This window comes from Anabrus simplex, chromosome 1 (genome assembly GCF_040414725.1).
Source record: "Anabrus simplex isolate iqAnaSimp1 chromosome 1, ASM4041472v1, whole genome shotgun sequence".
In the NCBI taxonomy this organism is placed as follows: Eukaryota; Metazoa; Arthropoda; class Insecta; order Orthoptera; family Tettigoniidae; genus Anabrus; species Anabrus simplex.
The window spans coordinates 188058644-188086629 of record NC_090265.1 but is presented as its reverse complement, the minus strand read 5'-3'; the positions used below and the strand labels follow the sequence as shown (position 1 = coordinate 188086629).

General features: G+C 38.8%; 1 protein-coding gene and 1 pseudogene across 1 annotated transcript in view; one reads left to right on the top strand and one right to left on the bottom strand.

The window, feature by feature from the left end:
- Nemp (Nuclear envelope integral membrane protein) overlaps positions 1 to 27168 on the top strand; it is a 163404-nt gene extending 136236 nt beyond the window's left edge. Inside the window, exons 7-8 of the mRNA XM_067158098.2 lie at positions 8504 to 8665; positions 25600 to 27168. Of these exons, the coding sequence (XP_067014199.1) occupies positions 8504 to 8665; positions 25600 to 25738 (301 nt within the window). The 3' untranslated portion in view covers positions 25739 to 27168. The remainder of the gene's footprint in view (positions 1 to 8503; positions 8666 to 25599) is intronic.
- Positions 13020 to 14683, bottom strand: LOC137497002 (U11/U12 small nuclear ribonucleoprotein 35 kDa protein pseudogene; annotated as a pseudogene).
- Positions 27169 to 27986: the final 818 nt, after the last annotated feature.

Genomic DNA, 27986 nt, shown 5'->3' with positions numbered 1-27986 from the left:
ATCATATCAGCATTGAATTCTTCTTTTCCACTTGCTTTACCTTTGGTCATTGCTTTCACTGCCCTTTCAAGTTCCAACCATATTATCGGGTTCTCTTTGTTTTCTCCGTCTATTATTTCCATTTTCTTATCTCCTTCTTCCTCTGAGCAGTCATCCTCATTACAAAGTTTTTCAAAATATTTTGCCATCACCTTCTGAAGACCCTTTTCGTCATGTACTATGGATCCATCTTCTCTCTCTAATGTCTTGATTTTTTCTTGATTTATTCTTTTCGATTTTATTACTCTGTATAATAGTTTCGGATTTCCTCGACTATCTTGCTCAATTTTGTTCCTAAACTCTCCCCAAGATTTCTCCTTTTCTTCCTAGATACTCCTCTTTACTTGTAGTTTCAATCTTTTGTATTCCACATGTAACCTTTCTATCTTATTCTCATCCCTCTGATACGTTTTTTGCTTTTCCTTATCCATTTCTTTCTTCACCTTGTTCCTTTCTTTTGTTTCTTTTTTTATTTTGTCTGTCTACCACCGTGTCTCCTTTCCCTTAACCTTTGCTTTTGTTTTCCGTATACCTCAGTTGCTGCTTCCACAAATATCTGTCTTAAATTGTCTCACTCTTCTCCTCCACTTCGTATTTCCGTGTTAGGCAACTTCCTTTTTATCCAATCTTGGAATGCCGTTCTTATATCCTCCTCCAATTCCCAAATCCTGATCTTTGGTTTCTTCTTCAGTACAATTTATGGGTTTACTTGTTTTAATTCCACAATTACTAATCTATGATCACCTTCCATACTTTCAGTGGGGATTATCTTCGTATTCATGACGTATCTTCCCCATTCTCAGTCTGTTATTATAAAATCGATGAGTGTTCCTTACTGTCCATCCCAACTATATCGGCTGATCTTAGGACTATTCCTCTTCATAAACCATGTGTTCTTTATTATCAGGTTATTTCTGATACAAAAGTCCAACAGTTTCTCTCCATCTTCATTTTTATCACCATACCCGTGTGGGCCCAGAACATTCTCTTATCCCATTCTATCGTTCCCACATGGGTATTCAGATCTCCCATTATCATGATCCCATCTCCAACAATATGTGTTTCCAGTTCATTGAGGAAATCTTCTTTTTCTTCCTCGCTACATCCTGTCCGTGGAGCATACACCTGTACTATCTTAAGTAGTTCCTTGTTTACATGTATATGCATTATTATAATTCTTTCATTTATATACTCAATTTCAGCTATTGGTTCAACATTCTGATTCACTATAAATCCCACTCCATTTCTTTTCTCTTTACTGTTACCCATCCAGTACAAAGTGTACACCTTTCTTAGTTTCTTCATTCCTTTCCTTTTCCATTTTACTTGACTTAATCCCAGGATGAGGGGCCGACGACCTTCAATGTTAGGCCCCTTTAAACAACAAGCATTATCATCATCATCAAGTATCAATCCAAGGATGTTGAGTTTTCGTCTCACCATTAGGTCAAGCAATTCATATTCCTTCCCATTCATTGTTAAAATATTTATTCTTCCAAATTGGGCTTTGTTATCTGATCTAACACTTGCACGAACATCAGCATTACCATGATACTGTGCAACTGTAGCCAGAGACTTGTCAATTCCATTTCCATTTTTAGACTCCCATCCAAGGCTTGTATTATAGTTGAAAGCAAGTATAAATTTATACTCATCTGCTGATCTGCTAAGCGCAACGCTTCTGAGGATTTTCTTTCGGGTTTTACTCCCTTAGCCTTTGAAGATCCCTCTTCTCCACAAGGCAGTGGTTTCCTCTTCTAATTTCCCCCTGAGAGATGGGTTGCCTCATCCACCATCTTTGCCATTCCGAAGGTCTCCTTCTCTGCCTAAAATGATGTTAAGGTCTTCACCCATAACCCTGGGCATGGGTTCCACGTTAGACCCCATGAGACTTGGTCCCTGCCTGAACTTAGCTCTCCTTCACACCGGCCTACTGATGTGGGGTATACTCACCCCCGCAACGTGGATGCGCGAGACAAGAATTACTCGAGTGAAGGTTAGGGAAGGTGACCCTATCTCCCTTGAGCCGGGTTAATGGTTGTGTATGATGCCACAATGGGTAATTACCCATGGGCACATAGACCCATGCACTTTGCCTCCCTCGTTCCTCTGATTTAACAGATTGTAATTTTTATCTTTGGGGTAACCTTAAACAGAAAGCATATAGGAACAACCCGTGAACTCTTCAGGTTCTTGAGGAAGATATCACAAAATTAATTCTGAGTATAACCGAAGATGAACTGCCTGGAAAAAGACGGTGACAACTTTCAACATATCTTGTGAAAGCAGGTAAGAATAAACTTCAAATACAACAGTTTTCAGTCAAGTGTCTATTGCTTTGGCTCTCCCTCCATGCTGCCTCAGTGAGGCTGCCTACATCTGTCAAGCAGCAGAGGCTGGGGCCAGTGGAGTATGCATGGCGCTAGGTTCTGAATGTCTGGTATAACAGTCCATTTTCCTCCTAGTAAGTACAACTTTAAAAGCTTTTCAGTCAGTCAAATCACTAGTTATAACACATATAACATGATACACATCTGTATAAAATTACACACCGATAAACAAAGACTGACATGTTTCGTTATACAAGAATATCCTCAGATTCTTGAGAAGGAAACCATACATTTCATTGTTGCCTCAGTTAATGTAACTTTAAAGCTTTTCAGTCTGTAGGACACCTATTACACTATAACATACCTGTAAAAAAAAAAAAAAAAAAAAGTAAAAAGCACACTATTAAACAAACATTGACGAGGCGAGTTGGCCATGCAGTTAGGAGCGCGGAGCTGTGAGCTTGCATCCAGGAGATAGTGGGTTCGAATCCCACTGTCGGCAGCCCTGAAGATGGTTTTCCGTTTTTTCCCATTTTCACACCAGGCAAATACTGAGGCTGTACCGTAATTAAGGTCACGGCCACTTCCTTCCAACTCCTACCCCTTTCCTATCCCATCGTCGCCATAAGACCTATCTGTGACGGTGCGAGGTAAAGCCACTAGCAAAAAAAAATAATTAAATTGACATGTTTCATTCTTGAACATCATCAGATGATATCAAATCACTTTTTTTAAATGTTGAAAATTGTTTAGAAATGTAGAAATATTTATGTTTAAATTATATTTATACCCTTTAATACTGGAAAGCTGGAACTTATCTCTGGTAGTACATCCTCTCTCCTTGCTGCTCCAACAAAGAGCGCAAGGCAGTGAAACGCTCTGTCGTTGGCCTGAAACCAGTTGAATAGTTTGTTGGTTACTTTCCGTTACACCGTGCTCCGGTTGATGTCAACAGCTACTTTGAATGGTACTTTTAGCTTTTTTTTAAAATTATTATTATTATTGTTATTAACACCATCATTGTATTTTAAATGCTTTGGATATTATATAGGGGTGGTTTAATGGGCTGGCTAGTTTTATCATTTTTCTGTAACTTCAATTGCTGGTGCATTTTCCGGTGCTGTCATAGCCATTTATGGAAGTGTATTTGTAGTATTTTGTATTAGGAAGTAAATGAAAGTTAATGATTGTGATGAAATAAAAGTATGAAACTGAATTGAAGAGTATCTTGTAGGATTTTATTTTTAGTGATGAACAGGGAACAGATTTATATGTATTAATGAAATGAAAATGAAAATCCACAGCCTGTTTCCAGTCATTGGACCAGGTCAGGAATGGAATGATTGAAGCCCCCATCTAACGGTGAGAATAGGAAATGTGCTGGCTGCCGAAGTCTGTCACACTCCTCTGGGGCAATGATGAATGAATGAGTAATGAAATGAAATGAAATGATATTGGAGAGTGTTGCTGGAATGTAAGATGTCAGGGGAAACTGGAGTACCCAGAGAAAAACCTGTCCTGCCTCCGCTTTGTCCAGCATAAATCTCACATTGAGTGACCGGGATTTGACCCACTGTATCCAGCGGTGAGAGGCCACCGTGCTGCCGCCTGAGCCACGCAGGGTTCATGTGTACTAATTAATGAAATATGTAAATATATATTGTCATTTTTATTGAAATATGGAATTATATATGGATTTAAAAAATACCAAAAAAAAAAAACACTTCTATTCAATATTAAAGTTCAATGAAGTTAAACAGAATAGGCTTACATGAAACATAATGTTGCACTTCTCATTTTAATATGAACTTGGAAGAACATTTCATTTTATTTCACGTGATCAAGCCCTCTGTCTGCGCACCACTACAAATTTCCTCCTCCACTGTGTTCTATCCATCACTGTCAGTCGCCATCCGTTTATACCTATCTTTACTTATCGCTGACTGTTGCAGCTTTTTCTGCATGTTAAAAGTCTCCTGCCTTAAATTCTTCCATGTCTTTACTCTTGTTATTCAGCCATTCATTTTTTGCCTGTCTAATCATCTGTGTTTTTTTTTTTTTTTTTTTTTTTTTTTTTTTTTTTTTTTTTTTTTTTTTTTTTTTTTTACACCAGCATACACTTTAGAGGAGATGATGTAGGAGAGGTAATTTTCTTGTTCTCAACCCAGAACCCCTTTCTTACGAGATGTCTGCTTTCAAGTGGACAAAGTAAACTTGTCTTAAAAGATGACTGCGTAAATATCTTCTATCTATCTCTCTAGAAGATTAATGAAATCTGGAAAATTTATAATGTCCAATAACGGACCATTTATATTGGTATTATAAATTTACTCATTCGGGACAAATATTTCAGACTCCCTATGGGAATCAACATTTATATCATCTGATAGCCAAGCAGGCATCAATTTATGGTAAAGAGACAAAGTCTCTCGTAATGCATTGGCACTGCTGGTGGCACCAAGTAGCCTACGCAGTGGCCTCCACGGTATGCACTAGCCAGCGTCTTGGTAGGTGTGGTGGGTACCAACTGATGAGCCCAACCTAGCACTCGAGGGTGAAACGCTGGCAACAAGGACTGAGTTAGCTGGAAAATTTATAATGTCCAATAACAGACCATTTATATTGGTATTATATATGTCCAAGGAGTGATTCATGCATTTTCTCTGCGATTGAGGCAACCTTGAACTTTTTACGCACAGCATCGTTCCTAGTCAAGTCAAGCCATTCGACCACTACAGCATCTTCATTTTCAGTGCATTAAGTGACTGTTCATGTTTCAAATTGTACGCTAGCATTCAGATCCATAGAGGGCCACTGGTCTAATCACTGTACAGTAGACTTTTAGCTTTTAGATGCAATGGAATTTTCTTATTGCACAGGACTCCAGTAACTTGGCGCCATTTCATCCATGCAGCGCTGAATGTTATCTTGACATCAGAAATCGTACTGCAGTCCGAGGTGGAGCACGACCCAGGTATTTGAACTAGGTCACTTTATTAAGTTGAACTCCACCCACAGTGATCGTGCCATCAGTTTGGTCACTGCATTCCAGATATTCTACCTTTTTCAGATTTAATTTTTTCCTAAATTCTTCAAGATAAATCTTCCGCTCTTGCACGTACTGTTCGAGGCTCTCACATGTCTCGTTAGCCAGCATGACATCGTCCGCGTATAATAACGTCCACAGATGCCTAGTCTGCATGCCATTTATGATGGCGTTCATGCAGAGTATGAAGAGCAATGGGGACAAGGCTGATCCTTGATGGGCACCAACATTGATTTGGAAGGTGCTGGACATTCCTGCTGCACACTGTACTGAACTTGTGGACTCTGCGTACAGAAGTTTCACCCAGTTGACATAGGCTTCAGGTACACTGTGTAATTTCATTGCCAGCCAAATGAGATCATGTGGTACTCTGCTGAACGCTTTTCCAAATCAAGAAAGACCAAGTGAACTGTCTTCCTTTTCTCGTGGTGTCTTTTCATCAATAGACTAAGTGCATGGATGGCGTCTGTTGTTCACTGTTTTTTAACAAAGCCACACTGGTTAAAGGAGACAGTGATGATTGTTCATAATCTCGCATCGAGAAATTTAAAAAAAATCATAGTATGGAACCATATCCCTTTCAGGCCTGAAAGAAAACTGGAGGTGTGAATTTTTGTTTGTATGTCAAAAACTGACTAAAATGCTCCTCAATATTGATAGTTTATTTTACAAAATAAAAACTAACATCCGAAGAAAGGACCCACACAATTGTGCATGTCAGGACTTAATTCACTTGTTACATACACACAAAAATTCAGCTCAGTATATGTTCAAATGTTCTATTTCATAGTGTGGAACAATTTAAAACAGTTAAAATCCTTGTTCAAGCACAAGTATACATCACACTTCATACATTGTGTACGAGTGTGACTTTTGCAGTCCTTTTGGCGGCAGCACCTTGCCAAATTTAATTCATCATCTACAGGCCAGTGGTCATAGCCATCGAGGCCTCACTAATAACCCTATATTATTGGAATGCTTCCAGTGGTCAGGAATGAGTTTTTTTAAATATTATTATTTGTTTGTGGCGTCGACCTCTGTAGTTCTTTTGCCACTACTTTCACCATATGAGAGGAACCTGCGTGTAAGTGGAATTGCGGAAGTGTAGAGTGTTTTATGTGAGGAAAGGAACATTAAGTCCCCAGGCAAGGATATTAATCATTTACAATTAAAAACCCCTGACCCGGCCAGGAATCGAACCCGGGGATGCCGGATGACAGGCGGACGCGTTGTCCCGTACACCGCACGGCCGGACAGGAATGAGGTAACTCTACGTTTTAATCTGTATATATAAAAAATTGTCTTTCTATTTTTTAAATATTAACCTGATACTAGACAGGACAAATAATAGCCAATGTCGGGTTCAATTTCATTTTTGTCTGTTACAGCATCATGGGAGAATGAACAGGTGGATTTTCATGAAATTTGTTATTTAGTATAAGGGTGGGTAGGATCTTAGCTATAATTCATTCAAAAACATTCAGCAGGAGGGGTCTTTAAATAAAACTCAATGTATCTCTTTTACAGTTAGTTCCACAGGAAGATTGCTCAAGACAAAATTGATTTAGTATATTATTTTAAAACTTTTTTGTTCTATACCTTTTATTGATAAAGTGGTAGGGAAATATTAGTGCTGGTTGTGTGAAAGTTTAAGCCCAAGAGCCATTAAGTAACTTGTTGGCGAGTTGCTATCAAAATCATCTTGGCAACATTTAAAGGGTTTGTAAATCTGTCTGTTGTCTACCTTTTTAATATTAACTGATTCTTGGTTTTTATACCAGAAGAAATAGATCAAATCTAGAGCAGTAATATTGAAAAAGAAAAAGAAACTGCATATGGCCACAGAGAACCAAGGAGAGAGTAGGTCACAATATGCCACTGACAGCTGCATGTCCACCTACATGCCTCAGAATCTCGGGAAACAACTTAAGGGGTCGACAGAAATGTAATTATGCACGTGCTGAGTTATCGTCCTGTCAACAACAAGTGCAATAGCTAGTAGTAATGTTTCATTTTACCAGTAATATATTATTTCCAATTTTTAAGTTACGGCAGGCTGTATGCCACCTGTCACAGCTGATGTTAGTCTTGGATCGATCGATCAGTTCGCTGCAAGACCATTAATACATCATTTGTAGGCGCTGTTGGTTTGCTATATCGTTAATAATATTTTCGATGCGGTTTTATCCTTGCATAAAAGACACACCCTTGATTTTTATTGTAAAAATTTGAAAAAAAGAAACTTTCATCTATTATGCAAATATACAGTAATTCAAGATTGATTAAGCAAACAGTTAAGTTGTAGTTTTACATGCATGTTGATATTGTGATTAAAGCCATGGAACCTTTAGTTTTTATTTGGCTGGCAGACTACAGGAACATGATTTTTCTTTTTAAAATCCCGCTTGCATGGCCAGGGTTCAAACTGCAATTGCATCAGTGAATGATGATATCACTTGGCTATGGTGTGTCTCAATTTATGTGCTATACCCTTAATTATATCCAGAAATGTATCCATTCTACTGATTGAACACAGGAAGAATAATTCAGGAACATTCAAATAATTGCCCTTGTAATACCTCTTATGCATTAATAATGACTTCCTTTCAAGTCATCTGCAATAAAAAGTAACGTGAAAGGAACACACAAGAGGGTAAACACAATGAGAAGTCGGTATCAGAAGAGGGAGCAGTTGAAAAGGTGACGAGGACAAACATGAAAACACAAAAGGACAAGGACAATCTCCACATCTTTATCCACTGCCATCTTCATATAGCTGGGCTCTCTCCAGTGTTGTCCTTGTCTCTTTTTCTGCTGGTGACTTGTCATTGTATTTATCTCATTATGTATTCCTTTCCATTACTTTTAATGTACATATTTAACAGTAAAATACCCAGTATGCTGAAAGGTCTTCATAATCTATTTTCAGAAGTTGCCTTTTCCACAAAAAAAATGTTGCTAACACAGAGAACAATAGTCTGTATATTCTAATTATTTTGTCTTGCAGTATATATTTTTATGGGTTAAGAAAATGCCAAATACATTGTCTAGTGTGCATTATATGCTCTTGTTTTTTTGTCTGCTGTAGGAAGCGCCGATTTCCCCCAAAGATGAAGATGTTAACAGAAGATGAATATCATGAACAAGCGGTTCGAGAGACTCACAAAGCTCTAACTGATCTTCGTGGATACTGCTCAAGTCCTGAGTGTGATCCGTGGAAGACTGTACTTAAATTAAAAGACCCTATCAGGTACCACAGTACTCTGTTGTATTATACTGTTTCTTCTGTGTAGTACTGAAATGTTTTCTTAATTCTTAATAAATTAAGATAATTGAAATTCATGGTATGTAATGTAGCAGGTAGGGACCCTCTTCGGAGGAAGCCCTGCCCAGGGAGTGGCGCCCCTGCCTATGAGAGTCCCAGAGCACATTGACCCGGGGTGTATCATCTGGTAAGCATCCCAGCTCAGGGTTATGAGTGAAGATCTGAACAGAATCTGCAGCACAGAAGATCTTTGGAATGGTGGATATTGCAGAAGAGGCAGCCCTGTACTCAGGGAGTAGTATGAGTACACTATTACAATATTATGAAGGTGGGCATAATTAATGTTATGACCCTGACAGAAAAGTCAGAATAGTTGATTGACTTGATGTAGAAAAGAATGTTGCTATGATGGGACTGAGTAAGGTCAAGTGGAAGGGAAAGGGAGGGAAGAAGATGAGCTGAGGTACACCCTATACTTGAGTGGAGGAGATGAGGCAAAGAATGGTGTAGGAGTGATTGTTAACAAAAACCTGGATGAAAATGTGGATGTGTTAGTGATGGAATAATCAGAGTACGACTGAGGACTGAAGGAGTGAAAGACTTCATCCAAGTTTATACACCCAAAACTGGAAACAGTGAGGAAAATATAGAGGAATTGTTGGAGACATTTGAGGAAGTAATCACTAATGTGGAAGTTATAGTCATTGGAGACCTGAATGCACAGGTTAGAAATGACAGAATTGGGAAAGAAGAGGTCCTTTTGGATATGGGAAAAGAAACCACGAGGGAGATAAGCTGATTGATTATTGTGAGAGAAATGGAATGATTGTGAGTAATACTAAGTTTAGAAAGAAGAATAGTAGAAAGATCACTAGATATGGCTGATGTGAAAGAAGGACAAAAACAGTTATTATTTTTGGTTGAGAAAACAATCCGTAAACAGTTAATGGATGTAACAGCACTACCAGGTGAAGCGTTTGATGGAGACCACGGAGTAGTGGTAGCAAAATTGAAAATGGTTAAAATTGTGGGAGTAAAAGAAATAACACAGAATAAAATAAAAGCATGATACAGATATTGATTCCCATAGGTTCACTGTGGCCTAGCAGGTATCAGTTTTTGTAATAGAGACCAAGTCTCTTATAATGCATTGGCACTGCCTGCAGCTCCAAGTAGCCTACGCAGTGGCCTTCACTATATACACTAGCCATGCGTCTTCGTAGGTGTGCTAGTTACAAACTGATGAGCCGAAATTGGCACTCTAGGAAAAAACACTGGCAACCAAGAACGAGTTTGCTGGAAAATGTATATAATTTCCAATAACTGACCATTTATATTGAAATAAAAGCATGGAAATTAAAAAATAAAAAACTTGGGAGAAATTAAAACAGCGCATCCCTATATCAGAAATGGAAAGTGTAGAAGAAGAATGGACCAAATTTTTAAACACATCTATTAGCTGTGCAGAGAAGATTTGTGGCAGAACTTCAGCAAGAGTGAAGGGATGGAAAGGTTAAAGAAGTTGTTAAACAAAAGAAGAAAGCATGGCAAGAATACAGTAGAGATAGGAAAGAAGAAAGTGAATGGAAAAAGGATGTTACATATGGACCGATAAAATATCTACACAAAACTAGTGAAGGAAGAGTGTAGAAATTTAATAACAAACCCAAAAGGGAGAAAGAGTAGGTGGAAAGATTAACTCGATAAACTCCTGTATGTGAGAAATGATGCAGCAGAGAGTGTAGTGGTAAATGAGAATGATCCAGAAATGGAGAGTGATATTGCAATGGCAGATTTGTAAATGGCTGTTAAATAAATGAAAACTGGAAAAGCAGCAGGAGTGGATGAAATATGTGTGGAAATGATAAATGCATCAAGACCTATTGGCCTACGTTGGAAAAGCAGCAGGAATGGATGAAATATGTGTGAAAATAATAAATGCATCAAGACCTATTGGCCTACATTGGTTATATAGGCTGCTAAAGTGTATATGGAGGAAAAAGCAAGTACATGATGATAGATGCAAATGTGTACTATTACCAGTATTTAAGAAAGGTGATAGGAAGGTATGCGACAGTTATCGAGGAATTACACTGATGTCACAAGTAGCCAAAATATTGGAGAGAATAATAGAAAGAATGATATGAAGGGAGGAAAGAAATTCAGAAGAAGAGCCGTATGGATTTCGATAGGGTACAAGGTGTACAACTTTGCTTCCGTCGTTTGCCGATGGATGGCGACAACGGTACGTAGCGGTCGAACGAAACAGATTGCAGATGTCAGGCAGTTAGTTTGGACCTCGGTCAACATAACCTCATTCAAACTTAGTCGACGTGTGTCTGGATCATAAAGTTGTTCTCGATTGAGCATGGCAGTGTACGAGCCAAATTCTCTGCATTTGCGGGAGGTGTTACTGTTTGTTTTGTAGTGGAAGAACGTGTCATGAATGGTTTCAATGCTTCAAGAACGGTGATTTTAACGTCAAAGACCGGCATAGTTGTGGAAGAGAGAAAGTTTTCGAAGATGCAGAATTGGAGACATTGCTGAGTGAAGTCTCGAGACAAACTGTAGAAGAATTGGCACGATCAGTGGGAGTGACACAGCAAGCCATTTCAAAACATCTCAAGACCATGGGCATGATTCAGAAAGAAGGAACTTGGGTCCCGTATGAGTTGAAACCAAGAGACGTTGAACGGGGATGAAAAATGGGTTCATTACGATAACCCTAAATGCAAATAATCATGGGGATATCCCGGCCAGGCTTCAACGTCGACGGCAAAAACTAATATTCACGGCTCCGAGATCATGCTCTGCATTTGGTGGGACCAGCTCAGCGTCGTGTACTATGAGGTGTTAAAACCTGGCGAAACAATCACAGGTGCTCGTTATCGAACGCAATTAATGCGTTTGAGCAGAGCATTGAAAGACAAACAGCCGCAATACAGTGGGAGGCATGATAAAGTGATTTTGCAACACGACAACGCTCGACCCCACGTTGCAAAAGAGGTCAAAACATACCTGGGAATGTTAAAATGGGACGTCCTACCCCACCTGCTGTATTCTCCAGACATTGCTCCCTCCGATTATCACCTGTTTCGATCAGTGGCGCGTGGCCTGGCTGACAGACACTTCCGATCTCATGAAGAAGTCACAAATTGGATTGATTCGTGGATCGCTTCAAAAGATGAACAATTTTTTCAACACGAGATTCGAACACTGCCCGAAAGATGGGAGAAAGTCGTAGCCAGCGATGGACACTACTTTGAATGATACATGTGTAAGTAATCTGTTTCATTAAAGCCCCCAATGTTGGGGACAAAACGGCGGAAGCAAGTTGTACACCTTGTAGGTCAATGACAGGCCCTATATTTATCATGAGATTACTGATGGATAAACAGTGGGAATATGGAAAGATCTGATGATGGTATTCCTTGATCTAGTGAAGGCATACAATAGTGTTAATAGAGAAAAGGTGTGGGAAATCTTGGAAAGAAAAGGATGAGGAAAGCAGTCGAGGGAATTAGTGAAAGCAATGTGTAAAAACTGTTACAGTTGTGTCCCGACTACAGTGGGGAGAAGATTGTTTTAGAAATCAAACTGGACTAAGACACTGCTTTATAATGGTTATAGATGAAATCCTAAAGGAAACAAAGGCGAGATATGGAGGGGATATAAAAATATTGTTGTTTGCAAATGTCATAGTGATCTGGGGAGTCAACAATACGGAAGTGCAAATCCAAATACTCGCTCACTCACACCGTAGGCTTCGGAGGGACGTGAATTTCCCGTGCCGATCTCACAATCCTCTTCCATTCTTTTCGATCTTGAGCCCGCTCTTCCCATTTACCAATTTGGAGGGTCCGGCATACCTTGTTGATCTTCTTCCAGGTGCTTCGGGGTCTTCCTGAAGGTCTTTTCCCATTAAGAGATCCCTTGTATAGATCTACTGGTGCTCTGTTATCTTGCACCCTCAGTAGATGTCCAGCCCAGCGTAGTTGGATTCTATCACACCCATTATAGTGTTTTGTTGAGAGAGGGTGTAAATATAATTAGATCTTTTCTGCCAGCTTTGGGAGCTAGATCGAACCATGGGCCAAATATTTTTCTGTAAACTTTATTCTCAAAGACTTGCAACTGTTGCTGCTCCTTCTTGGTTATACCCCATGTCTCGGAACCATACAGAAGTACTGGTCAAATGATTGTATTGTAGATCATCATTTTTGCATTCCTTGTTAAAATCTTGAAGCCTAATATAGGGCTGATAGAGTAAAATGCCTTATTTGCATTCTTAATTCTAGCTTTGATATTTAGAAATGTCATGATCCGTATTGAAGTGAGATTACAATAATTGAGCTGATGATGAGCGTTCACATTCAACAAAAGCGTAGCACTTAGAAACTCCAGTCACAATATCTCTTACTAGGCGACATCTCCGTATACACTGACTGAGCAAATGTCATGGGATAGCGGAGCACTGATGCGTAGGTGTATTGTCTGCGCACCACACGCCCCCTGTGCCAGCGACAGTTGTATAGGAGACCTTGTGAGCAGTGGCTGTGCATGTGACAGGTGTAACATGGAACGTCGTCGTGAGCTGACACCGTTCGAACGGGGTACGGTGGTCGGCGCCCGACGGATGGGAAGTGTGATATCGGAAGTGGTGTGGGAATTCGGCTTCACATGATCATTACATGTAATAAATATCATTTTTGGTCCGTATTGATGATATTAGATTGAAATAATAACATTAAGTTATTTATTAGACCACCTAATCAATACAAAATCCGATTTTGTATTGATTAGGTGGTCTAATAAATAACTTAATGTTATTATTTCAATTCACATGATCAACCGTGTCCAGGGTGTATCGTGAATGGTTGAAAGCGGGTGTCACCGTCCACAACAGACGAACGACCGGCCGTCCAGCCACCCTCGATGACCGTGACCGGCGACATCCGAGACGGATTGTTAATAGTGACAGAAGGGCAACCGAATAACAAATCACGGCTCAGTTCAACACAGGACATGCTAGACACGTCTCCCAGTGGACAATCCGTAGGAACATGGATTCTATGGGGTATGGGAGCCGGCGCCGCCCACGGATGCCACTGTTAACCCAACGTCATCGGGCACGACGGCACGCATTTGTCACCAGTCACCAGGGATGGACACTGGAACAATGGCATAACGTGATATGGTCGAACGAATCACGATTTCAACTGCACCATGCCGATGGGAGGCACCCGCCTGTCTCGAAGGTGTGGTCTAGGGCGCTGGTCTCTCTGTTATGGTCTGGGGTGCATTTTCCTGGTATGGAATGGGCCCCCTAGTTGTTCTGGAAGAGACTTTGAATGGTACGCGGTATGTTGAGATGCTCGGAGACCAACTCCACCCATTTTTGGCCTTCCAGCTCCCAGACGGATCTGCGGTGTTTCAAGATGATAACACGCTGCCACATCGCTCCCACTTCGCCCAGGAATGATTCAAGGAACATGCAGCGGAGGTCCAACGACTGCCATGGCCACCTAGGAGCCCTGATGTGAACCATATCGAGCATATCTGGGATGTCCTGGAACGCAGGCTTCGTGCCATGGATCCTACACCCACGAACGGACCAGCATTGGTGGCCACTCTGCGAACGATTTGGTGTCAGCTGCGTTCAGAGGACTACCAGGGACTTGTTGACTCACTCCACGGTGTCTCACTGCAGTTCGCAGGGCCAGAGGAGGCCCCACACGCTATTAGGTGACAGTCCCATGACATTTGCTAAGTCAGTGTAGTACCATAGTTAGAGAAAAATGACTTCACTTGTCGTTCTGTCATCTCTCTTGTGAGGCAGGAAATTAATATGGTACATTCTGGTCTCCCTTCTACTTTCGGATCACAAATATATTCTGCAGTAAGAGCCTTCACAATGGCTCAATCGTGAGGCTCAGTATCCGTACAATCAATGCTGCCAGCTTTCAATGGATCGTAATATTTATACGTAGACCATACAGCCATTTTCCAGGTAGAGCTCTCCTGTTGTGATGCTGAGCCGACAACTTGCTCGTCGTGCCTTGTCCAGGACGTCAAAGTTGCAAACTTACAGTGAGCGTCATTCTCTGAAGGACTTGCTTAATGACGCTGCAGGTCCCGCAAAGGTCGATCCCGAAGATCCCTGGACAACTTCACCTTATCCCCGTGGTGCCGTGGCGACGAGAGATCAATCCCTCAAGTCTCCAAGACCACAGTGAGATCCGAGAGAAACATCCATAATTCTCCTTCCTGGGGAAGGAGCTATGTTTGCTGGCATGGGCAAGGATTTACGAGTTCCCAATTGCTAAGGATCTGTTTGAAGAAGCTAACGAAATCCTGGGCTATGACCTGCTGAGCCTGTGCTTAAATGGACCAAAAGAGGAACTAGATAAGACAATTTTTTAAAAATGCCAGCCAGCCAGTTTTGTGTCTTCACTGGCTGCATTGGAGCGTCTCATGGAAGAACGAACTGCTGCCATCGACAACTGTGTTGCTGCAGCGGGTTTCAGCATTGATGAAATTACTGCTCTGGTCTTTGCTGGAGCCATTACTTTTGAGAGAGGTTCCAAAAAACCCATATTGAAGTGAGAATTAATTCTTTGGGTCTAACCAAGTTCATCATATGCACATTTATTTTCGGAACCAAACCACAGATCAGACAAAGTGTTAACTTCACATGACTTTAAACTCTGCAGTGTAATTTCAACAAGATCAAAGAACTAAGGACATATACAAGCTGGACAAATCACCATATGTGCAAAACAATGGTGTCATCATCAATTTAAAAGAATTTTATATTGAAGGGCAATATTATCATGTACCCTATTTTATTTAATATTAATCTGTGTAGGTGTTACAGTGTGTTTTAAAGTTGTTTCTAGTTATTGTATTTGCTTGATTTGACTCGGTGGATGATGATAGCACAAGTTTAGTGCCGAAACTAGTACCTCATGTGAACGACATGCGATTGATTCACATTAATAAATGTTTGTGTATTGAATAGAAGTACCCCTATTAATTAATTTCAGTTATTGTAATTCTAGCTTAGTGTTCCTGTTGCCTTCGGTTTTGATCATCGATTAATACACCAAGGAATTTAAAGTCCTCTACTCTTTTAAGTATACATTTCCCAATCTTCAAAGGCAATCTGTCATCCTCCTCATGATTCGGTCTCTGTACAACCATGTAATGTATTTTTATCATTCACCCGTAAGCCAATTTTTGCAGCCATTTCCTCTAGTTCCACAAATAACTGCCTAATTTGTAATTCATTGCGGCCAATAAGAACAATATCATCCGCATATGCAAGGACTCCCCAATATGATGCCAACAGGTACAAGAGCTAGTTTCCTGATAATCTTCTCCAGTGCAATGTTGAATAGAAGAGGAGATAGTGCATCCCCTTGTCTCAATCCAGGTTTATTCTGGAAGGAACTTGATTTTCTACCCTTGAGCAAAACACAGCTAACATTACAATCCATAGACAGTTTGCACATGTTAATTAATTTTATGGGAAAGCCAAACTGCATCATGATGTTCCACAGCCCTTCTCTATGGATTGAATCATATGCCTTGAAGAAATCTATAAAGAGATAATGAACAGACTCCTTGTGTTCCACCTTATCATTAATATTCTTAATTGCAAATATGTTATCTGTAGTAGGCAAAGCAAAGCAAAGTCACCTCCGTACAGTCCATGAAGACCTTTGGAGAAGTGGAAGGTAAAGGCTTCCACCATTGTTAACCTCGGCACGTGATGGGGGTAGAGTGGTTAGCTCTATGCCCGGCTGCCTTTGCCCCCAGGAATTAACCTGGTACTCATGGATTTGTTAATACAAAAATGGTTCTGGTAGTCCACAATAACATTTTTAACCTCCTTAGTCCGTATGTAGCATATGCTCTACATGTGGTTTCATCTACTTACAATAAAACAAAGTAATTTAAGGAAAAAAGTAATAATGGTAGGAAAGTCAACTCTGAGTCCTGATGTAGCATATATGCTACACGAATAAAACAACTTAGTGAAACACACTAATTTTCTATGGTGAATTTTTTTAAATTATTTGAGCAAAATATAACACATCGAATGCATCAACAGGCTCGGGACTGAAGAGGCTAAGCAAATGGTTTTAAATGCTGTATGTATGTTCAGTCCTTCAGCGATTCCGCTGGTGGGATCCTCAACAGCTCTGCCATCAGCTGTCATAGATGGCTTAGGCATCACTGAAGAGGCGTACTAGGGAAATGAGGAGTGAGGTAGTTTCTCGTTGCTTTCCTCACCGAGCCAGAGTTACTATTACATATCAGTCTGCCAAGCCCACTGAAATGCATACACCAACCGACCCTATGAGCAACATTTTCACACCTTTCATAGCAGGGACTGGCTGCATAAGGATTGGCATTACTAGCATTGCTCATACCTCAGTCACTTTCATATTGTCAAAGCCAAGGATAAGACAGAGACAGATCTATGAAAGTAACAAAATTGCTCTAGCCTAAACCAGAAGACATAGTGCACTGTAAACACTAATTCCTACCAGCAAAGGCATTTAAATGCTGTAAAAGAATAAAAGACAAAATTTTGTAGGCTGTGTTTGCATGAGATATACCTTGGTAATTTTGAAGTTCTTCCTTATCCCCTCTTTTATGAATTGGGACAATAAGTGATTCCTGCCATTCTTTTGGAATAACTTCGTGTCATATCCTTAGAATGATCTTATATATGTATTTATGTAATCTTTCTCCACCATATTTAATAAGCTCAGCAGGAATGTTGTCACTACCTGAAGCTTTATTGTTTTTTTAAATGTATAATACTTCATAATACCTCTGGATATGATGGCTCTGGTATTTGTTCTTCTGATGGGGAACTAGATGGTTTACCAATACAGGTTTCTGGATCTGCACAATTCAGCAAGGAATCAAAGTATTCCTTACAGTAATTTAAAGAAATGAAATGGTGTATGGCTTTTAGTGCCAGGAGTATCCGAGGACATGTTCGGCTCGCCAGGTGCAGGTCTTTTGATTTGACTCCCGTAGGCGACCTATGTCCATCGCCAAACCCCGTATATATACTTATTGAACGCCGTGCCTCGTCCGCCAAACCCGTATAGTTATGTTTTGGTGCAGTGTGTACTTCACCGATCTCAAATGAACGGGATATAGTGTCTTGCTTTAAAATTTCATGAAAATGCTCAAAGAAGTTCTGTTACAGCAGATATACTACTCCATTTTGCGTGTTTTATAAGCGATCTGGTGTTATTTCAGCTTCGTTGGAGTGGAACATCTTTCCCACTAACATGTTGCCATCATGGCGTCTTGAAGTATACATTCTTCTCTTGTTGACGAAGAAATTGAATGTTTCCTCATAAATAGTGATTCTGGAGAGCTATATTTTGATAATGAAGATGGAGAATATATAGGGGGGCAATATTGAGTTACAAGAAAGTGCAAGACAAATTAGAAATGTTGAATCTCATGCAAAATTGTCAGCCCCTCCTCAGATTTCTTTTCTTTCTTTTTTTTTTTTTTTTTTTCAAATGTTAATGATCATGATAATATCAGTTCTTGGATCAACAATTTTATGTTATATTTCAGCAATAGTATCATTGAGCGGAGTAGCCGTGCGTGTGAACATGCTACTGCTATGGAGCCAAGCTCTGCATTCGGCAGGCAAGTGGGTTCGAACCCCACAGTCAGCTGCCCTGAGATTTTTTTTGGTTTCCCTTTTGCACTCCCAAGCAAATGCCGGGACAGATCCTATTCATAATCCACAGCAGATTCCTTCCACTTCCTTACCTAGTTTCATTCACCACCAATCATTTCATATTCATTAATCTTTTCAACTGAAGTTTACATCAGGAAGGGCATCCGGCCATAAAAATATGCTGAAAAATATAATCTCACTTCATCTCCGACCCCGTATTGGGCTGCGGGGCTAAGGGGGCGCTATGCATTCCATTACTATAATCTATTAGCTTCATAGTCCGTATTGATAGTTCAAGCACACAAGTATGAAGGATGAGTTCTCCGCCTAATCAATACTTTATTTTACATACTGTCGATATTATTTACAAAAACGACAGTACCGGTTTCGACCTGTAAATAGGTCATCTTCAGCTGTTGAAGAACCTGCTTTATAGCGACTGTACAGGATAAATACTAATAAAATTAGAATTAAACAAGAATGCCATTAAAATAAACATGAATGCCACTATTCTAAAAATACTTAACGTTAAGATATATACATATGGTACAGTTTTGGGGGTTATAGGGCTTTTACCCTGGCCCCACGATTTCTACATATTTCAAGAATTATATTTGCTGAGGTTGAAATTGGATACAATTCTTAGAGTTTTTCAAGAATCACTGACATTCTGGTGTCAAGTTCAAATATCTATGTACCAAGCTCGATAGCTGCAGTCGCTTAAATGCGGCCAGTATCCAGTAATCGGGAGATAGTGGGTTCGAGCCCCACTGTCGGCAGCCCTGAAGATGGTTTTCCGTGGTTTCCCATTTACACACCAGGCAAATGCCGGGGCTGTACCTTAATTAAGGCCACGGCCGCTTCCTTCCACTTCCTAGGCCTTTCCTCTCCCATCGTCGCCATAAGACATATCTGTGTCGGTGCGACGTAAAACAAAATAGAAAAAAATATATATATATCTATGTTAAATGCCAACTGTATGTCCAACGGTTTTTTGAGATGTTTCAAAGTTCATTGTTGGGCCGCAAATATGCGGGGACGTCTTGTACATTAGAATAAGAGGTTCAGTAACCTGTTTACAGATACATAGCTTATTCTCAGTCTATATCAATGCTGAAATACATGTTTGTGAATGAAAATTAAAAATCGGTAGTTTGAACTGTGAAAATAGAGATATACAACTGAAATGTTTTCCTTCTTTCTTTCTTTCTTTCTTTCTTTCTTTCTTTCTTTCTTTCTCTTTCTTAATCTGTTTATCCTCCAGGGTAGGTTTTTCCCTCGGACTCAGCGAAGGATCCCACCTCTACCGTCTCAAGGGCAGTGTCCTGGAGCGTGATACTTTGGGTCGGGGGATACAACTGGGGAGGGGGACTAGTTTTATTTAATCGTATGGTGATTGTAACTACAAATTTATAAGTCCAGGTCCAAGTGTTTCAGCCACTCTAGAGCACTTTCTGAGAGATGAAACAGGTCGAAGGGGCTTCTGGAGTAGGCATGAAGAGGGCAGCGCAGGATGACATGGTCCATGGTCTGCTCCTCTGCACTGCATTCACACACAGGGGAAACCATCCAACCCCACTTATGGCGTAAGAAATTGCAGCGTCCATACCCAGTTCTCAGTCTGTTGAGGCGACACCATAGTTTTCTTGGGACCAAGTTCGATAGCTGCAGTCGCTTAAGTGCGGCCATTATCCAGTATCCATTATAATGAATTGGAAAAAAAACAGCTTCTTTAAAATACAGTCAAAGTGCATCAAAGAGGCAATTATACTCCAAAAAGGGACACACAAACCCCTGAAATAGGCACAATAAAACCAACGAAATCTAGCTAAAAAGACCCTAAAACAGATTTATGTCTCAAAAGCCTATGTTTCTGAACAAATTTCCATCTCTAGTTATAATGTAACGTGCCTGATTTCTTGATATAATGACTAAATTATTATTTACTAGTTGTAGTACCTGGCGTTGCCCGGATAGTTTCTGAATATTTCCCTTTAAGATTTGCATTACCAGTCTTGTGTGAAGTGAATTTTTATAGAATTCCTTTTTGACTTGCAGATTGATATGTTATGATCTATAATGTAGTTTTAGAATTATTTAGATGTGTTTGATTTCAAGTTTTAGATTATTTAATTTTCAAGTAAAACTTTGTCCTTATGGAAGCTCGAATCGACTGGGAAGTATTTGATTCTGTCAAAAATTAACAAGTGATAACTATATGTATTTAGCTGTCGCACTATAGATATGATGTACAGGATTTCAACTGTCAATGAGACTGTCCCCCTCTCGCCCTCCACCCGTAAGAGATAAAAAATCTGGATTGTCACCTTTCATCTCAGTGACCCCGAAAACTGTAGATTCGACACTGTTTTCGATTATTTTTATATCTCACTCTCCCCTCACCTCAAAGGGGGTTGAATATGAACTTTTAAAAAATTCAGAGTATCACTATTCATTTCAGCGACCACGAAAACTCTGGACTCTATACTATTCTAGATTATTTTATACCAGCCCCCCTCGCCCCCTGCCCATAAGGATGCTAGGGGTGTCCTACCCCCACGCGGTTTGTCTCCTGATACTAATTGATAAGTGTACCAAGTTTAGTGAAATTGCTCCAGTGGTTTAGGAGGAGATGTGTCATACACACACCCATGCACACACGTACATCCATTTTTATATATAGTAAGCAGAAGAAGATAAGATTTTATATACAATTTTTCGATTATTTTTATATGTCATCCCCTTCGCCCCCCACTTGGACATGTAAAAAAATCTGGAGTATTACTATTCATCTCAGAGACCCTGAAATCTATGGATTCGAATCTGTTTTTAATTATTTTTATATCTCACTCCCCATTTGCTCCCCACTTAAAAGGGGGCTGAACATGGACTTTAAAAAATTCTGGAGTATTTCTTTTCAACTCAGCGACCCCGAAAACTATGAATTTGACACTATTCTCGATTATTTTTATAAATAACCCCCCTGACCCCCTTCCCTTAAGGGCGCTAGGGATGGCTTACCCCCACAGTGTTGGTCTCCCGATAGTAAGTAATACGTGTACCAAGTTTGGTTGAAATTGCTCCAGTGGTTTAGGAGGAGATGTGTCATTTACACTCACACACACATCCATTTTTATATATAGTAAGATAAGATTTTTATACTTCACCCCCTTTCCATCCCCGCCCAAAAGAGTCCTATGAGTGTCTTACACAACAGTATATTTTTTCCAAATAGTAAGTCTTATATGTACCAATTTTGGTTGGCAGCTATGCACAAACGTACATGCATAATCTCGCTACTCTAGAATCCTGGAGCTGACGTTGCCATCGTTACGGCAGTTCGTTTCTTTTATCCAATTCCTGGAGCAGGGGTAGTGTGGTGCCAATATCTCCGTAACGGTTGGTTTTAAGGCCTAAAAACATGGTTTTCGGGCCCATAGGGCTTACCAAGTTTTGTTCTTTGCGTCAAGAGGATTAAATTGAACTCTGTCTCGTCCTTATATGACAAATTCGATATTTTGCCTATATTAGCCTATTATTTTTATCTCTCCCCACCCTCCCTCTGTACCCCCCACCTCAAATTGTTTTGAAAATAAAATACAGCCTATGTTACTCACTGGCAATGTAGCTTTCTATAGGTGAGGAAATTTTTAAAATCGGTTCAGTAGTTTTGGAATCTATTCGTTAAAAACAAACATACAAATTTTTCCTCTTTATAATATTAGTATAGATTTTTGTTATTTTTTACATTTTGCCTCTACTATAAAAAAATGGAAAATGTGCCATTCAGCGTTGTTCGGCGGTGTACTTCAATTTTACAGGTTTGATACATTTTTGAAAAATCTTCCAGTGGCTCAATAACATGAAAATATTTCTATATTTTATTTGAAAACTGTCTCCCATTGTAGATAGTCCCATTGGACTCAGAATACTCCAAAAAAGATTTACAATGTTTCCTAAAGATTGATTATTTAAATTGAGAAAAGGCAATATCAGTGCCATATTTTTTCATTAATAGTTTGTCCCGTTTTACATATTACACTTCTCTGCAGATTTCATTAATTTATAACTTACATTTATCATCCTCGTTCAGTTATCATTATTTTGGACTTACTAATGTTAATGTTTAATTCATACACTGTGCTCACATTTTTCACTGTTCATAGTCAAGATAGCAAGTTCATCTTTGCTGCTGGCAAAAAAAAGTAGTGTAGTGGTCAAATCTTAAATTATTAACTTATGTAAGTATATTGCTGCATAAAATCTGTTTAAAATCTATTCTTCCCCACACACCAATACACTTAACTCAAATAAATATATTACAATGATGTTTATTATTGTTATTGATATATTTCATAATATGTTTTCATAAAACTTGTAGGTCTCATTGTAATGTAGGAATAAGTAACTCGCGAGATCACGATCAATCTGTCTGTCTAGTCAACAGCCCAGAGGCTGGTTAGATCGTCAGATAGCACCACCTAAGGTTATGTGGTTATAGGGAAACTGGTAAAACAAATGACAGTGCCAATGTAAGGCAAGATGAGGAATGAGATAGTTTGCCATTGCTTTCCTTACGTGGCCAGAAAATTCTTTTGCAACACAAATGACTCTATGAGTAACAAATTTCTTAACACTCAGCCACACTAGTCATTCTCTGAATGTTATTACTCAGCACCACCTAAACCTCAGCAGCTTCCATATCATCACAATCATGGACGAGACTGGGACTTTGGTGGAAATTAAATTTTTCTGCATCCATCAAGAAATGGCAACAGGCAGCATGATCATACTATCACTATTAATAAATAATTAAGCAGTTATCTGATGGTTGGAACTTCACTTCATTTCTCCATTGATTTACTCTTTGGGTAGGGAAAGCAAATAGCTTCATGCCGATCATATTTCATATATACCTAAGAGTCTAAATAAAGGAAATTAGAGGCATTTTCCACAGTGTAGAGTAACAAATTCAAACAACCAATTTGCTTTTTTAAACAACATATGCAGTTTGTTGTCTGCAGTTTTTCAGTGTCCTACTAGACTTGGTCTTGAATAGCTGTCGTGCTTATTTTTTAATAGTTTATGGTGGTCACTGAGACAAATTATTTCATCATTTTGAATTTTCCTTTGAGTAACAGCTTTTGTAAAACGCTTGCCTGGGTCAGCCAATAATCATGAGGTTAAATACTGACTCAGAATCATGAAAATAAGGCTCAAAAAGAGAACCTCAAATTAGAGGAAAACTCAACAGTTCATATTTGTCACCAAAATATTTTTTTTTAATAATTTACTCTTTTCATTAAAAATGTTAACTACATTCATAGGGGAAATATTTAAAGATGACACAGTTTTTCTAGGTTAAATTCAATTGTTTTACTTTCCAAATGCTGATATCCTAATAGTATTGATGTAATGGCTTGAATTTTCAAAAACCTGTATTGTGATGTTTAAATTTGTCAAGTTCTGTTATGTTTTGTGGGGTTGAAACCCCCTAACCTCCACGACACAGTACAGCTTTGAAAGATTGCAATATTTTATATTGCTAGTTTTATTAATTGGGTGAAGTAATGCAAAAAAGATGCCATGCAATGTGGGAAGTAATCAAGTCAAAATGAAATAGAGAGTTAACTGTATATGCCATGTTTTTGGGTAAGTGATGATGATGATGATGAAATTGAACAACAGTGATGTTGAAACCCTGGATCCACTGATATCTGCAATGTTTAACAGTACTTAAATGAGTAACTGTTTGGTCTTGGCTCAAGAAGAAGAAGGAAGAACCTGACAACATATTTGCCCGTAAACTCAGGCAGATATTCATTGAAGCACATGATGGAGTTCAGCAAGACATTTAGATCAGTGGTGAAATTATTAATAATAACTGATATGCTGATGGCACTGTGCTGATTGAGGGTAGCATACAAGAACTTACTGAACTCATTACTGGCTAGAGTCTGTCAACTTGGCAGACAATATGGCTTTGACCTCAACATCTTCAAATTGACCTACAGTGGACGACAATCTTGCACTCTACTCCTGTGCTGGCAGTAGTGCTAGACATGTAGCTCAGATCCCTTCCAACTCAACAAATATGACCAGGGTCACTGTAATGCAGTCAGTAGATAACATGACACAAAATTTAAATGCTATGAGTTTGGTTCTCAGTGATGTCCATTTGGCCAACTTTGTTCTTTACTTAACATCCCTCTGCCGTGTAGTCCTGGCATTGCCTCCACTTACTTGTGTCAGGCTCCTCATTTTCCTTTATCTGACCTCCTATGGTCAACTCTTGTTCTCTTCTTACCCCGATGGTATTATGTATGGAGGCCGAGGGAGTCTTTCATTTTCACGCCCTTCATGGCCTTTGTCTTTCTTTGGCTGATACCTTCATTTTTCAAAGAGTTGGATCCCTTCCATTTGTCCTTCTGATTAGTGTTACCGGTAATAGAGTATCATTGCCTAGTTGCGCTTCCTCTTAAAACAATAATCACCACCACCAACTCTGCCATGTACTTGATATGAACTAAAAGTTGAAAGTCTGTTTCTAGTAATATGTGGTCTTGAAAACTAAATATTCACTTGAATTTGCCCTCAGCAGGCTACAGTCGTACACTCTACAGTTGTGCTGACAGTATTCCCAGACGTGTAGCTCAGATTCCTGCCAACAGAATAGATATGACTAGGGCCACTGTGACTGTCAGTAGAACATCTAATGTGAAATCAGAAGGTTGTGGGTTCAGTTCTCACTGGTGTCCAGTTGGCTTCTTTTATTATTATTATTATTATTATTATTATTATTATTATTATTATTATTATTATTATTATTATTACTACTACTTTCTCTTCGGTTTGTACTGTGTGCACTCTGTTTGACATAAAAGTTGAAAGCCTGTTTCATGAAGATTTTTCCATTATTTTCACGCTTACACTACTAGAGTTGTCTTAACTTTTGTCCAGTCCATCTATTATAACAGTAGAATCTAACTGGGTTAGATTAATTTTACTTGTTAGTTGCCCGCTCTGCAAGTGTGATCCTTTCACGTTCTGATGTGCATAACTCTTCTCTGCTCATCCTTGACTTGGATCAAACTTATGATGTAAGGGACATGAAATCAGCTGTCTCTCTGCCTCCTCTGCTTATTTTACTTGATGTTACTTGGTATTTTAAATTGTTTTACGATGTTTCTTTCAGATTTGCTCATTTCATCACTGGGAATTCACATTTGAATGATGCTGAGATTTTGGCATATGAAACAGAATCCACTAGATCTACGGAGTGCTATTATCATGAACAAGATGATTCTGAAGATGAGAGTCATGATGGATATTAAAATTGTTGTATTACACTTCCTATTCTTTGATCATCTTCAGTGCTAGACATTATATGTCTTTATTATTTATATTTCTTGACAAAAGTTAATTAGAGGTTGTTAATACAAAGTAAGTGCTTTTCAGTTATATTGGTTTGTGAATCTTTTATCCATTGTGCATAGAAAAGTGAGACGAACATTAGTTTTAAAACACCTATCGATTACAAAAATTTGATTTCACAATAACTGACTTGTTCTCTGCATATGATGATGTAAGATGAGCTTTTGTTGCTGTTTTAATTGAAATGTAAAGCTGTACAGACACATTCATTTAGTTGTATCATTCGACAAGTATTTTACTTAATTCATTCTCATATGATTTATAATTTTTATATCTGGTGATCTGTGATTCTACTTAAATTTAGATTGTCACTTTACAGCAACAAAAGACATATTCTTCATAATTTTACTAGAAAAACTCTTATGAATGTTTAGGAGTAAAGATTGTCAGCTGATACGTGACTTCTAGATTTATTAGTAGAACACCCTGTTTGAAACAATACTTTTGTTGATTATTGTATATAGGTATGTGTTTGTTTCTGTTGTTATATATAGCTGTTGTAATGATGCATTCAAGTTTTAATTTAAGTAAATTTATCACATGCGCATAATACCCACTCAATTGAAAACATTTAGTCAGGGTAAAGCTCAGGGAAAAAGAAACTGCAATTTTAAAATCTCTAAGTGGTTGGTAATTTGGTGGGTTTATTAATGCAGGTAATAAAAGAAGAATGTAAATTAATTTACTAAAGTATTTTAATAATGGTACTGATCTTTGTGATGATGTCTGCCTCTTATCTGGTGGTCATAGGTTTGATCCCTGGCGTGTCCTAGAGCTTTTAATCGTACAAAGAAAGCTTGTACTGTGTTCATTCACAGTCTTGAGGTCAATTGATGAGTTGTCTGATGTGAGAAGCAGTAAACCTGACCAAGGAAACCAAGTAATCATGGCTAAGAAGTCACACAAATCACATGACCTCTGATATTATCTGCCGGCTGTATAGCTGGGCAGCAATCATCTTGGCTGGGTAAGGCCCTTAAAAGAACTATATGTGCTATGAGTTTATTTTCATTTATACCATACTATCAGTATTTATCCATCAAATTCAAATTAGTTCTGCATAAACCTGAAAGTGATTATGAGTACATGTGCTGGTATAGGAAGTTCCATCATGTTTTTTGCCATCAAAGGTTACTAGTCAATTGAACTGCTTAGTTAGCTAAATGGGTAGCAAGTAAATTTCACTTTTATTCATTCATCTTCCCTTCATGAATGAAGTAATCACGAAATGCCATTTGAAAAGGTCATTTAATAATTATTTTGTAATATAATACCACAACTAGTTTGTTTTCATTGTAAGCTCTCAAAACTTTTAAAAGAAGTAAAGGATTTTTACATTACTTGCTTCATTCTTTTTAGTGTATGCTACTACAGTGGAACCTCGATTATCCGTACCCAAAAACAACATTTTCCTGGACTGTTCATTCAAATAATGTGATCCCGCGAACATCCTAATTGAATCGTGTTTTAAAAATATTGCTTAATCCATTCTTCGAAGAAACGATTTCCCAAATCAACCATCCAGAAATTACTGTCACATCAATGCTTAATCCTCGATCAAGCGTTCTTCAGGATGGGTAGAATCTAATATAATGCATTTTGGAACTTTTGAAAATTGATACTTGTATTCGAACTATGTTCTTGAGTACAACATAACATAACCTTAAAAGCCAGATAGGCCTAACGGTAATTTATGGGGTAAAAGACTTACAAAAACATAACTACATATACCGGTGATCAAATAACAAGAACAGAAGGGTGGCAACATCATTCCTTTGGATCTTCACGTTAACAGCCCCTCATTATGGTAATTAGAACAAATCCCGGAAAAGCGATTGGCGGTGAAATTGCTTAAAGTATCATCTTCTCATTGTATTCACCTAGTATTGTTTAGGGAAACCACGGTCGTCGTAATGAAGAGTGGGCGTAACAGTTGGAAAGAGTCGGAGTGCCTTCTGACAGCTTTACTTGAAGACTGAACAAGTTTTGTCAAAAAATCTATGAGGTAGATGTTTATTTTCGACTTACTTTTTACGACTGTATCACCGAGCAGGTTTTCGGCACTTCCCTCAGGGCACTAGTTACTGGGCCTCTAGACAGGATTAGTCTTGAGAGATTGCAATATGCTTGGAAGTTTTACCATATCCA